General features: G+C 41.5%; 1 protein-coding gene, 1 long non-coding RNA gene and 2 other non-coding genes across 8 annotated transcripts in view; 3 read left to right on the top strand and 1 right to left on the bottom strand.

Moving 5' to 3' along the window:
• The first annotated feature begins 696 nt into the window (after nt 1-696).
• Nucleotides 697-3,786, top strand: LOC142107000 (uncharacterized). The gene is made up of 4 exons (XR_012679840.1): nt 697-891; nt 1,847-1,984; nt 2,992-3,042; nt 3,610-3,786. It is a non-coding gene; the product is annotated as an uncharacterized LOC142107000 (long non-coding RNA).
• Nucleotides 2,037-14,098, bottom strand: part of LOC142106999 (testicular acid phosphatase homolog) — a 57,553-nt gene continuing 45,491 nt past the window's right edge. For all 5 annotated transcript variants that reach the window (XM_075190102.1, XM_075190101.1, XM_075190104.1 and 2 more), the window contains 8 exons: nt 12,604-12,756; nt 11,121-11,219; nt 10,173-10,268; nt 8,574-8,706; nt 7,730-7,809; nt 6,332-6,438; nt 6,018-6,193; nt 2,037-5,072 (listed from right to left, as the gene is read on the bottom strand). In XM_075190102.1, the coding sequence (XP_075046203.1) occupies nt 4,945-5,072; nt 6,018-6,193; nt 6,332-6,438; nt 7,730-7,809; nt 8,574-8,706; nt 10,173-10,268; nt 11,121-11,219; nt 12,604-12,756 (972 nt within the window). In that variant the 3' untranslated portion in view covers nt 2,037-4,944. The remainder of the gene's footprint in view (nt 5,073-6,017; nt 6,194-6,331; nt 6,439-7,729; nt 7,810-8,573; nt 8,707-10,172; nt 10,269-11,120; nt 11,220-12,603; nt 12,757-14,098) is intronic.
• On the top strand, nt 2,124-2,213 carry LOC142108075 (small nucleolar RNA SNORD88). Its single transcript, XR_012680097.1, has one exon. It is a non-coding gene; the product is annotated as a small nucleolar RNA SNORD88 (small nucleolar RNA).
• On the top strand, nt 3,085-3,173 carry LOC142108077 (small nucleolar RNA SNORD88). Its single transcript, XR_012680098.1, has one exon. It is a non-coding gene; the product is annotated as a small nucleolar RNA SNORD88 (small nucleolar RNA).

The following is a 14,098-nucleotide window of genomic DNA, read 5'->3' as shown; positions in this document are numbered from 1 at the left end:
ACATAAAACCTGTGAAAATTAAAACAGCAATAATTTAATGACCAAAAACATCCTACATTTATGGAACGTTTTATAAAAGCCCCTTGAATGGCTCCTTACACTAGAACCCTGCTTATAATATATGGCATTCTACTGTGTGCCATACTTGTGAATTAATTCATTTATAAAAGGCTTTTATAAATGAATTAAAGTGTAATAAATAAGAATAAAAAACAGCAAAACTGGCTTTGCAACAGAAATGCTTTCACTTTCAGGCAGATATATTCTTTATTTCAATACTAGTTTTGCACTTTTAAAAGGGTCTTTAATATAAGCTTTTAATACTTTTTTACTCAGTTCTGTTTTATAGCAACTTTTTAAACTCCTTAAACCTCTGTATTTTAATTTGCAGTATTTTTATTTTTGCTTCAACTCCACCTCTAATAAACAAAGTATTATTTATTGGACTTTATTGGCCATCATCTGCCTGTGGCTCCTGCACTGACTCACATACACATACTTAGGATGCCGCGGATAAAGCCTGTGTGCAAATCTGGATTTTTTTACGATTTGTTCCACACTTCTATTTTAGTGAATGTATTATTCTTCATATAAATTTGTCAGAATCACGGATAAATTACCTTTATGTAATCCTGCAGGCAGGCAGTGTGAGGGGCGCCCTGCATGGGGGCCTCACGCCGCTCTATATAAGGGCCGCAGGCGGACATGTGGGTCTCTTTGAGTGACAGAGATGGGACGCGGGCGGTGTATAGAGGGTCCGGAGCGGCCGCACCGTGCGAGGTGTCCAGGGCGCGATCTAGTTACTGGACTCGGCTAAACCGCTGATCAGACCTTGTACTATGATCTGTAGCTCCCGATGAGCAGACTGTCTGTACCGGCCCCACCATAAAGGTAAGTCTGCCACATGTGCATGTCTGCTAACACCTTAACATCCAGTAACCAGTTAAAGGGGGCTGTGCACCATGCTGCTCATGCAGGCTGCTGTCCAGGCGGGTTTTGTTGCATTGCAATATGTTAAAATTAGAACTTTATTTTTTTATATTTTTTGAAAACATTTAGCGATTTGCAAAGAGGACGAGCGAATGGTGAGAATTGCCTGTTGTGTAGAAAGCTAGGAATCGTCACCATTTATTTATATGGCGCTGCTAATTCTGCAGCGCTGTACAGAGAACTTTCACATCAGTCCCTGCCCCCATTGGGGCTTAGTCTAAATTCCCTAACACACAACCACACAGACAGACTAGGGTCAATTTGATAGCAACCAATTAACCTACTAGTATGTTTTTGGAGTATGGGAGGAAACTGGAGCACCCGGAGGAAACCCACGCAAACATGGGGAGAACATACAAACTACACACAGATAAGGCCATGGTTGGGAATTGAACTTGTGAGGCAGAAGTGCTAACCACTTAGCTACCGTGCTTCCCAGGAATGTTGTGCAGTTGGCTAATACTGAAAATATTTAAAATTGAGTACTGTTCTGTGATGGTCTCTTATTGGTCCTCCTGTTCGCATCCTCAAATATAACCATTCTGGTTTGTAGTTGGGGCTGAGTGACATAAATCCTTGGGAGATCTGCATGGCTCTGGGGATGGGATAGAGCTATAAAGCTCAGGTCTACCCCAAGGTGGCAATGCAGCTTTAGCTTCAAAATGTTAGACAAAAAGAACTGGGGTGACAACACTTTGTAATGTCACTTATGCATTGGATAGGTGTAGTTTGTTTCTGTTCTTGATATGAGGCTGCTTAAAAAATCTGGCTTTGACTCCATTTGCAAGTTCCTTGTAAAACTGAACTTAAGCTTAACTTTTAAATTTGACTGACTAAAGTTTCTCCTTTGTTACAGCATCATCCTCTGTGCAATGTGTGGACATGTTGCACCTTTCTGTGGAACAGATGGCCAGTGCATGTAACGTTACCCATGCAGTCTATGGCCTGTGACTTTTCTGCTTGATTGACGTGTAGACTTGGCTCTGTTCTAAATGTATGTACTGAATAATGTAGGCACACTGTTAATTAGAGCATGACACATTAAATGGTTTATACAATTTTATTAAACAAAAAATTTCATACATTTTTAACTTTTGAATTTGCTGTTTCTCCAACTGAATAATTAATGCAGCCTGTCCCAATGATGTTAGCACTGGGCTCTGAATTCATGTGAAGGATACCTGTGCCCCTCTGTACTGACATGCAGAGGGCCTGAGGGACTGTGCACGATCTTATCACCACACAGGGATTTTACTTGGTGACATAACTAGAACAGTCATTCTGGTGTTTGAGCATTGTTCTACATGCAGTATCCATATCCAGCTTAATTCTGTATTGCACAGGGCAATTGGTCTAGGCATTAAACATATAAGTTGCAGTCTACACCATTAAAATGGATCATATGTACTTGACATGATCATTCCTATACCTGTAATACTGTATAGCTGCTGATTGTCCTGCAATGTATTTCTGTAACTGCTGCTCCAGTGTACCACATAAAGCTGTATAAACGGTCCCATAGAGGACCTTTGTTTGAAAACCTAGACAAAGGGATGTAGTTAAGTAGTGGTAATGCCTTGTGACTTTTGGATTCAGTCTAAGCTTGGCCGTATACAGTACTGTAATAAGGTCTAAGGGGGGTATTCAATTGTCGGCAGGATTGCCGAAAATACTGCGGTCCGCGAAGGATTACCGTTATTATGGTAATCCTGCGCGGGAAAAAAAAGTTAATACGGTAATTTACTTGCTGGATTTCAGCTCGCAGCTCAGGGGGCTGTGAGCTGAAATCCAGCGAGAGATTACCGTATTAACAGTATTAGTTTTTCCACGCTCAAACCCGTGGACAATTGAATACCCCCCTAAGAGTAAGTGTTTGAAACACGAATAGTTGCTTCTCCTGACAGCTTTAATGGATGAAAAAAACATTGGTAAATTAAAGTTGGCGATATGTATTTAGATTGTCTTGATTCTATTGTAATGATTGCATTCCTCTTATCCTAGGCGACGCCAAACTGAATGTGATGGAAGAACTTTTAAAAGTCTGCTTATCAGGTATTACAATTATACCATGAATTTGTGCAAATGTTCATCTTCCTGTCCCAATGATGGCAGCACTGGGCTCTGAAACTTCTGAGTGAGAACTGTGCCCCGCTCTCTTGACATGCAGTGGGTCTGAGGGACAGGTTACTGCCAGTGGTGGTATTTGCATTATTTAGGAGGGTGATAATTGGTCACTAAGACAAGTTTGAACTTGCTAACTGGCACAACTTATTAAAATATGAACTGGTAGTCATTGTGGCAGAAATATCTGAATGCAGGACCAGGCTTGTGCTCTGAGCTCAGGGACATGTAACTCGGCCAATTTTCTATTGAGCTCTATTGGGACCTTCTGAATACTAGATGGGTTCAGTCCTGCATATGCTTCAAGTAATGGGTCCCAAAACACCTTTTAACTTTGAGCTGGTCAAACTATAGTGTGTTTTGGTTTGCTTACTTGGTCCTTATACGACCTGAAGTTTATATTGCAAAACTATAGAAGTGTCAGCATCACTATAATATCTTAATCCACTGGATTGCCTCTTTTCTGCCCAAGTTTTTATAATTGTTTTTCTGTCGCAGATTCACTGTCACTTGAAGAAAAGAACTTGGAGAAGCAGTCAGCAAGCTGTGTCCAGTTTAATAAACACTACACTTGTCAAAATTAGCACTTTAGTGTTATCAAATATATGCTGGAATGTATTTCAGTAGGGGAATTACTCCATTGCTAAAGATCTGTAATAAAGAGATTTACCTCAAGGTCTGTCTTATTGTGATACTGTCTGTATATGTGAAAGGCTTCTGTTATACTCTGTAGGAGAGAGTTTAATATCTACTATATAAATGCCTAGTGGTGTGTGTGGGAAAAAAAACCCAAGCTGCAGCGCCACCTGCTGGGCAGAGTTATACACTGACCTATATATTTCTTGAAGGAGAAGTGACAGTTGGGAGTGGTTGCTGGGGGTGACAGTGGGGAGTTTTTAACACCTTAAGTAGCTTGATGAAGGATGTGGCGATGAAGATGAAGGATGAGGTGACGGAGAAGAATGATGAGGTGGTGACATGTGGACAAAACCACGTTAAAAAAGGGTGCTTGCGTCGGGAAGTAACGCTCTTCCCCTAAGAAGGCCAGGCATAGGCCCAAATGCATGACAAGAACCTTTTTAACACCTTAAGTAGATTGATTTGACTAGAATGTATGAGTATCATGCACGGGTTAACTTGTGGCTTAATGTTTCTAAAACAATCCCAGGACTACATGAGCGTTATCCACAGCAACCAAACCAAGCAGTAACACTTCAGTCTGACCAGGCATTGATAAATGGCTCATAGCTAGCATGTATCTGGGTTTAATACATATAATGGAAGCCTGTTCTGAAAATGTTAAGACAGTTGCTCAAACTCTATCCTCCAGAGCTACAGACTGTTCATGGTTTCAGGATTTCTTTACTTGTGCACAGGAGAGTTAATCTATCTTCCGGGGTCAGTATTCATCCCACCTGTTTGTACAGACTGAAATCCTGAAAACATGACCTGCTAGTAGCTCTAGAGGACTGCGTTTGGACACATCTGCTTTAAGAAAAATTAGAACTGTCGACTGGAATATTTGGCCATCACAGAAACATCAAAATTGCACTACACCACTTAAAGCAGGTTTGCCTGGCCAACCTGTAGCTCTCCAGGTGTTGGGAGACTACAAGTTCCAGCATGCCCTGCCAGTTATCTGCTGGCTACCTATTGGCAAAGCTTGCTGGGGCTTGTAGTTTCACAACACCTGGAGAGCCACAGCTTGGCCATTGCTGACATACAGGATGTTAATGGAGATATTCTTTCAACATTTGTGAATCTTATCAACTGGGAGTAAGTTTTCAATAGTCCTTTGAGCAAATTGTGTATATTGGGCCTTGTTTTATTTAGTTAAGACGACTGCTGTTGTCCATGTCTCCAAATTCGATGGTTTCTTCTCTTCCATATACAAAGCAGGGTGGCAAACAGCATCAGTGCCAGGAATCCCACTACAATGGACAATGCAAGAATGGTTCCATCTGTAAATAAAATGATAAGTTTGTCAAACTTATAGCTGGTGTGACCATATACGATGACCTTGGTTACCAACTGTGGACATACTTAATTCCTTTTAAGCAGTCTGGTGCATGAGAGTTGGGTGAAACCAATCGTGTGTTTTGCCTTGTTCCTGACAAGTCAGCGACTGACAGAGTACAGGACTGTTTTGCCTTCTGACTGGTGCGGTTACAGTGCTGTTCCTACCAAACATGAATAATGCCAACTTGGAATGATAGACACAACCCCATCTAGCGAAGTCTCGTGTCGCCTATCTTGCCATAAGTGGTTTTGTGCTGCCCTATAATGGTCACAGGTTATATGCATTAAATCTACCCTAAAACTGATAGTGATAAGTCACCATCACAGGTTTATCAGATGCCCCAGCAATACAGTAGTTTTGCAGATGAACATTTGAAAATGGATTATAGGTCTATGTTGTCTAAAACATGTCCTTGTTACCACCACCCAGTGGTTTAACTGTTCTTCATGAGATGAACCACTAATTTTGAGAAGCTAATCCTAAACTCCAATCATTCAATATATAGATGGCCAAACGCCCTGTATGCATTACATACATGGAAAACTTAGAGCAACAATGGTCCCCCCTCTTTTAAAGAGCTAGAGGACAGGCTGGTTGCTGTAAAGGGAAGGGTCCACCTTAGGACAATAGTTTCTACATAGAACACAACTGTACAATACCCTATACTGTCCAGATAGCCCCTCTCTTCCCAGTTATCTGAAGCTGGGGCACCAGACAGTGGTGTATGTAGCTCATTGCAGGCTGTTTGGCAGAAGTATGAAAGCTTCCATTGAGTGCTATTGCAGAGCTATGGTCTGCCAGCGGCTCAGGTAAATGGGGGAGCCCTATTCCCTGTATTGTGGCTTTTTTCATGAATGAGGAGAATAGCTTGTGTATATCTAATCACCTGTTTTTTGCAGTGGCTTCTGCCGTTGGCATTCCTTCTGCCAGTCCTGTGGGAGGATTGGTGCCAGCAGCTTAGTAAACATTGGCAGTGGGCAGGGAGTTGTACACCCCGGCAGCTGTATCTCGTAGGGCTCCTTGTTGGACTCGTTCCGATAGTACATACCCACACTGTAGGCGCTGAGGAAAGATTTACAATAGGAGCACAGTTACTGTTAATTATTACTGTTCTACTTTTTGTATATTTCAGATTAGTAAGTACTTTATTTTGAGATGATGCTTTGATATTTAATAGAAAAAAATAGATTTGCAACTTACCCATCATTATTCTTGTAAAACTCAAATATATGACATGAGGCATATGGTGGGTGGATTCCATTATAAACGCCCAGCGCTCCTTGTAAGGCTAGGATGGTACTGTCATGCTGGAAGTGAGTTACATTGTTATAAACAAAATATTTTTAGTTTTGATACATAACAGTATCATCTAAATAAACATTTTCTATTTTTGTGTATAATATCTGCTCAGTGTGTATCACGACAGAGCCCATATTCATTTTTCTATCCAACTTCTGATACCACCCCACTGCTTTTTCCAGCCTGTTAACAAAAGGTTGACAACAGGTTAGATAAGTGGGCAGCATGGTGGCTCAGTGGTTAGCACTTCTGCCTTACAGCACTGGGGTCATGAGTTTGATTCCCGACCATGGCCTTATCTGTGTGGAGTTTGTATGTTCTCCCCGTGTTTGCGTGGGTTTCCTCCGGGTGCTCCGGTTTCCTCCCACACTCCAAAAACATACTAGTAGGTTAATTGGCTGCTACTAAGTTGTCCTTAGTCTCTCTCTGTCTGTGTGTATGTTAAGGAATTTAGCCTATAAGCCCCCAATGGGCAGGAACTGGATGTGAGTTCTCTGTACATCACTGTCACTTTAGCGGCGCTATATAAATAAATAGATGATAGGTTAATATTCTGCTGCCTGTTTATTTACTTTGCAGAGAGCAAATTGGGAGACTTCTGTCTGAGTAAATATTTGTTTTCATGACCTATATACTTTTTCTAAAACTGACTTCAGGTGCTCTTCTCTGCTCTGTTTTAGAACACATCCAGTTTATTAACAATAAAAAAAAATATATAAAGTTCCTTAAAAAAAATAAATGTGACTAAATATACATTGTTCCTGTGAATTCAGTATCCTTCATGTTTGTTATGTAACTCAAAGATTAATGAAATCTTTCCCTCAATAAAAATTGAATAATAACTTTTACAAATGACTACTTTGTGATCCACAGGACAGAATTTAATAATTGACCATATTACTTTGGTTTACATTTTGTTGATTAGTACATGGATAGAGTTTGGTGTGGGACAATTATTCCAGCACTACAAACACACAGGGTGGAATTAAATTCTCTGCGATGTGCCTTTGGCACAGGCATGTAGGCACTCCACCGCCATGGTGTCTGGAGGATCATTTCGGGGAATTGAATTTCCCCCCCTTAAAACTGAATTACCACAAAGTAAAAGGTGTGGGGCTGAGGCTCCTCTCCTATCCTGGGCCCTGGCTGAAAACCAGGGGGGAGTGATTAGCAGGACCAATTCAAAGTCCCAATCAAGCGATGTCAGCTTGTGATTGGTCTTCCCGCTCACACCTCCCTTCTCTGTCATCTATTGGAGAACCCGCCCAGGAGGAGCGCCCCATGTAGTTACCAACTTACTGCTGAATACATCACCATTTTTGGCGAAGATTTTCGAATGGCATCTGTGAAATTCCGAATGACCGCTTCCACAAGAATCCCTTGAGAAAAAAAAGCAACGTTTGAGATTAACCTTGTATCTCAAAAATTAAAATATCTTTATAAAATTTATTTAAGTGAAAGCAGAATATTATGCCTGCTGTGCCCAGCAATTTGTTCCATAAGTAAATATTGTTTTATCTCTGACAATTGAAAGCTCTTGTTCAAAATGAATGCTTGGTAAAAGATGCCACTTGCTTATTTGTTTTTACAGTGACTTAGAAACTTCAGGAAGTTAATATAGCCTTCAGCTCACCACAGGGACTTGAGGGCTGATATTAAATATGGCCATGTCTTTCACAATAGAAAATATAAACATTCTACAAAATAACACAAACATTGCATCCAGTAGAACGCAGTAGTGGTAAAAGGATTCATTATTTTTGGTACTCCCACTTCTGTGTATGTCCCAGACAAATTAACTCATGACCAGCCTTTTAAATGAGTACGGTAATATTAATCAAGATGGCCGATTTTCAAGATGGCCGCCATACTGGCCGCATACACACACTTTTCATCACTTTGCATATAGTGATGGTTATGGAGTATACATATGGTACAATGTGGAGTTTTGCCCATATTTTGGGGAGCTACTGATTATGCAAACAAAAGAACACTCAAAACATTGTCTGCTCTTGAAGGCCTATAACAACTACAGACGTTTCAATAAATAACATTAGTGAGCCGCATATATTATCGAATCACTAAGTATGTCTTCAGTAAAATATATATTTTCAATATGATAGTTAAAATAAAGGACACTCACCTCCAGTCAGACGGGCTTTCTCTTCAGGCCTATACAGTCCCATATGTGCTTTGATATTAAAAGCAGATATCTCTTCTAAAGTTCCCAGCACTTGTGGAGTAGCCCACGCAGGTAGAGTAAGGTTGTGAGAGTTCTGGAATCCAAATTTAGATAATGTTACAGCAGTAGACCATACAAGGCCTTGTTCCTCACAGTAAGGCTGGGTACACACTACAGTGTTTTCAGCTGATTATTGGGCCAATCACACGATAAACAACCGTTAGGCCCGATATCGCATTAGTGTGTACGGTCCATCGATGAACGATTATCATTCCAAAGCTCATCGTATAGCTTCATTTGATTTTTAAACTGGACTAAAAATGTTGTTCAATGATGGAACAATGTCGTTCCAATTCTGCAATGTGTCTGCACTCATGACCGGCAGTGTCCATAGATCTCTATGGAGTTTGCAGAGTCACCATCTTTTCAGCCGGTGGTTATGACAGATGAAGAGCACAGATCTGAAGGTAAATCATGTAAAACGTGTATAGTGTGTACACATGAATCGGCTGCTGTTCAGGAATTTTTTTCCTGTTGTTGGTAAAATCGTTAAAGATCACATCGGGAGAAATTTTCTGTAGTGTGTACCCACTATCACTTGCACAGATCAGAAAATCTTACTGTTGGGTTATTGTACTGGAGAATTGTAGTAACTGTATTAAACATTGATGTTTCTGTGATATTTGAGTAAGAGACGTCAGGAAGTCAGGATTGGATTTGTGAAAAGACCACATAGGGGGTGACAGGCTCTCCTGCGCATAGGTGCCTGGTCTCCCAGAAAGTTTAGGAGGCTCCAGAATTAAGGGGAGACCTCAGGATATTGCAGGCATTTTTCCAGGAGAATGCTTACCAGTCCCAAGGTGACTGGGTACATGATGCTAATTGCATAATCAAGCCCCATCTACCTCAGTAAACACCAAGGGTCAGGGCTTATTGAGGTGGGCTTGATGGTACGATTGCCCTGCCCATTTAATGACGTGTTCAGATTTTGATCAGGAACAGCTGCCTTTTTTGGCCAAGAAATGCTGCCATTTTTCTTTCAATGCGATACCATTAATTTGAATTCACTGAATTTTGGATGCACTCACTGAAATTCAGTGCACAGTGCAGGGACAGAACTGCAGCTATAGAAACTGTTGTATATGTACACAGGAGGCTTTGATAGGGCAGGTGCGCCCCCACCAAGCTGTGTGCCCCAGCTGCTACTATTCTAGGTATGCATTTGGTACAGCGTTTGGTGAAATTGCAATGTGTGTGTAGCTTGACCAGAGGTATCATTGACCCCTTCCCAATGATGCACATGTATAACCATCCAGATTATATTGTAATACTACCACACAGAGAAAATTGTAAAAGGTGTATTTGCCCCAACTAATGGTAATGCCATTCATGATAGAAGGCTTTCAAAAAGGAGTCATGTGACAGACGTGGGCGGGGCTATTTCTTGGTGGAATATCAGGGAAACATTGGCGGGTGCGGAGGTCATTGCTCCCTTTGGCAAAGCACAGCTAAGACAAAACACAAATACAGTAACTCACAACCTTCCATCACTCTTCTCACCTGACAGAAGAGAGTGTCGTAGACTTTCCACACTCGGTGAGGGAGGATGCTCTCCACACTGTAACCTGTGTAGTTTGCCATGCGCCCAGTGAAGTCCTAACACAAAGCATGAAAATGAAAATGAAAGAGGCCTTAAAGTGGAGATGTTGCTTATAGCATCCAATCAGATTCTAGCTGTCATTTTGTAGAATGCACTAAATAAATTACATCTACAATCTGATTGGTTGCTATAGGCAACATCTCCACTTTTTCAAACCCGCAGTTTAGTAAATATACCCCCAGGACTTTCCAGCACTGGAGGTGTTTGAGAAATAGATTTGCCCGATGAGAAAGACTGTATCCTTATGTACGGCAGTCTTCCCGTCATTAAGCCTGTAGCTTGACAAACAGTGAGTTTATAACGACTGGTAATAGAGGACAATAGTTTGCAGTGAGGTACATAATAAAGATAAATTCAGAGCAAAAAAATCTTAAAGAATAATAAACACAAAATATATATTTTGGCCACAGCTGTTTTTAATTATTTATATTCATTAGATTTTAGATACAATGTTGTCACATTACTCATTCCTGCAGGTAAATGTATTAAACGGATTTTGGCAACTTTGCTGGCCAAATTTAAAATGGCAATTTTATTTAAAGGTAAGTTTTGCCTTTAAACACATTGCCCTTTTAAATTTTGTCTGACAGCATGCAAATATAATTGACCAAGTTTAATTTGTTAAGTAACGCAAATTAAACAAATTGTGTATGGGATGCAATTTTAGATGGGGCCATAAGATTGGGGGGGTAAGATATTATATGAGACAATAACTTGAAATCTGGACCTGTTTATACTAGATAGGGTACCGCTATAACTCTATGGGAACTTATATATTCGGAGATATTAAAAGTGGTCCTTTAACTAGTCTATATTATAACGTGATGTTATATTGTCAGATGCTTTACCTTCCAGCCGTTCATCCTGTTCTGATACTCCGGCAGCTGGGTGGTCTCCTTGATTAGCTCGTCGAATCGGGGGCAGTCTTTGGAAGGAAATTTCAGGAGCTAAACAGCAAATAATAAAGAATTAGACATTACTAATTTTGAAATATATTATATACATATATATATATGTATATATATATATATATATATACACACACACACACACACACACACACACACACATATACACACACACACGTCAATTTACAGACAAACTAGGATCAATTTGTTAGCAGCCAAATAACCTACTAGTATGTTTTTGGAGTGTGGGAGGAAACCTGAGCACCCAGAGGAAACCCACGCAAACACAGGGAGAACATACAAGCTCCATATAGATAAGGCCATGGTCGGGAATTGAATTCATGACCTTAGTGCTGTGAGGCAGAAGTGCTAACCACTGAGCCACCATATTGCCCAAATGCATCCTCTACACGCCATGGCGACGTTGGGCCACCACATGCGGCCAGAACGTGCCATAGCGACGTTGGGCCACCATATGGGGCCAGAACGATCCGTACTGGTTTTGGGCCATCATATGCGACCAGTACACTCCATAGTGACGTTGGATCACCATATGCGGCCACTACACTCCATAATGATATTTGGCCACCATATGCGGCCAGTACGTGCCATAGTGACGTTGGGCCACCATATGCGGCCAGAAAGTGTCATACTGGCGTTGGGCCTCCATATGCAGCCTGTACGTGCCATAGTGAAGTTGGGCCACCACATGCGGCCAGTACGTGCCATAGCAACGTTGGGCCACCACATGCGGCCAGTACGTGCCATAGCAACGTTGGGCTACCATATGCGGCCAGTACGTGCCATAGTGGCGTTGGGCCACCATATGTGGCCAGTATGTGCCAAGTCACATCCAGTGCTTTTAATGAATAATTCATAAGCACTGCATTGCTTGGGCATGGGCAGGACAGTGGCACAGGGGTTAGCATTGCTGCTTCACAGCGCTGGGGTCATGAGTTTGACTGTGACTGGGGCCCTATTTGTCTGGAGTTTGTATTTTCACCCTGTGTTTGCATGGGTTTCCTCCAGGTGATCCTACAGTAAAAACATACTTGTAGACTAATTGGCTTCTGACATAATGGACCCTAGTCTGTGTGCGTATGGTAGATTATTTAGATTGTAAGTTCCTATGGGGCAGGGACTAAAGTGGATAACAACATATTCTCTGTAAAGCCCGGTGTAATATGATTGGCGCTATATAATTAATAATAAGTACTATTACAAAGAGCTCTGCAGTAAAGCTTGATAGAGCTGCTTGAGAGTAATTCCACTGACCCATAATTGTATATATTAGAGTGAGGAACAGGGTTAAACATCATGTGACTCTTTAGCTGTTGTGGAACTAGCCAGCTTCTAGGATTGTCTACTTCTCAAACAGCAAATATGTTGGCACAATATATGATAGAGATTTATAGAATCTGACCCTATCTTGGGATAATGGCACAGTATGCACTGGGATTGGCTGCCAAGGAATTTCCAGACTCCAGAGCTGGGTTCCGTTCGGAGGGTACAGTCCTGCCAGGTTGGCTTGGGCACTCATCAGGGTCCGATCATAGTCTGTACTGCGGACATAGATCTGTAGGTAGAAAATAAAAGGTCAAGTTAAGAACTTAAGGCTGTGTTTTGTATATTAATTCTACTGAGGCATATTGACCTTGCATTGTATGCTGTTTTCATATGACCTAAACCAGTGGTGGGAGTTGGGGTGTATATGGTGATATGGCATACCGTCACTTCTCCCACTGCCTTCATTGTAAAACTAATTACATTAAATTTACATTTTCCATGCCGCCACTTCTAAATTTCGACTACGACCACGGACCAAAACTAACCTCTGACAAATGCACAGCAATGTTAGTTGGAACTATAGGTGCTTGTTGTGTCCCAAACCAATATTGTCCAAACAACAGTGAGAAACCCAGGTGTTAAGTGCTCAATCCCAGCCTTCAAGAGCTACCAACCAGGGGTGAACCTAGACTATTATTTTTAGGGGGAAAGAGGGCGATTTAGCATAGTCACCCTCCCATTCATTCTGATTGGCTGATCCCGATTGGCCCTGCCCCCTGATTGTTCTGCCCCTCCCCCTTTTTTGTTTATATTTTTTTTTATTTTTAAAGGTCAGTCAAGAGAATACAGACAGCAAAACGATAATACTGTGCAACATACATAATGAAACCAAAACAGTTATTGTGATATATCGCATACTAGGGAAACAATGGACTAAAATGACCAGTTTTTACCATTTAGGAGCAATATAAAAAGAAGGGTGTAGGAACAAAGGGATTGTGGGGGGGGAGGCGGGATCATGAAATTAGGCAATGTGAGTGTTCAGGGGGTAATTAGGGTGTGTTGAGCCCAGAGCAGATGGAGGGATGCATGTCGGGAAGGGCTATGGTCATCACACATGGGTCAGGTCAAAGGGGAAAGGTGTGTTCTGCGCCTAGCCGTGGAGCCCATACTTGATTGAAGACATGGCTTCTATTGTGGAAGTAGTACATAATCTCCTCCATGGCGGCCACATGCCAAATCTGCCTTTTGAGAACCAAAAGGGACGGAGGTGAGGTATTTTTCCAATTAAGGGTTATAAGTGATTTGGCTGCTGTCAGGATGTGGGCAGTTAATTTCTTGGAGAATTTGTCCAGGTCTTGAGGAGGGTAACACAAAAGGAATACCCAGGGATCTTTCGAGATGGGGGCGTCAAATAGAGTATTTAGGAGACTATGGACTGAGTCCCAGAAGGAGGTGATCATCGGGCAGGAAACCAAATATGAAACATCGTACCCCTGCGGCCACAGTCCTGCCAACAGCAGAGCGAGGAAGAGGGAAACATGCTATGGAGTCTTGCAGGGGTGTAATACCAACGGTAATACATTTTGTAGGAGGTTTCCTTTGGTTTAGTTGATATAGAGCATTTAGCT

The sequence above is a fragment of the Mixophyes fleayi genome, chromosome 11, assembly GCF_038048845.1.
Source record: "Mixophyes fleayi isolate aMixFle1 chromosome 11, aMixFle1.hap1, whole genome shotgun sequence".
Lineage (NCBI taxonomy): Eukaryota > Metazoa > Chordata > Amphibia > Anura > Limnodynastidae > Mixophyes > Mixophyes fleayi.
This window is presented reverse-complemented; position numbering and strand designations above follow the sequence as displayed.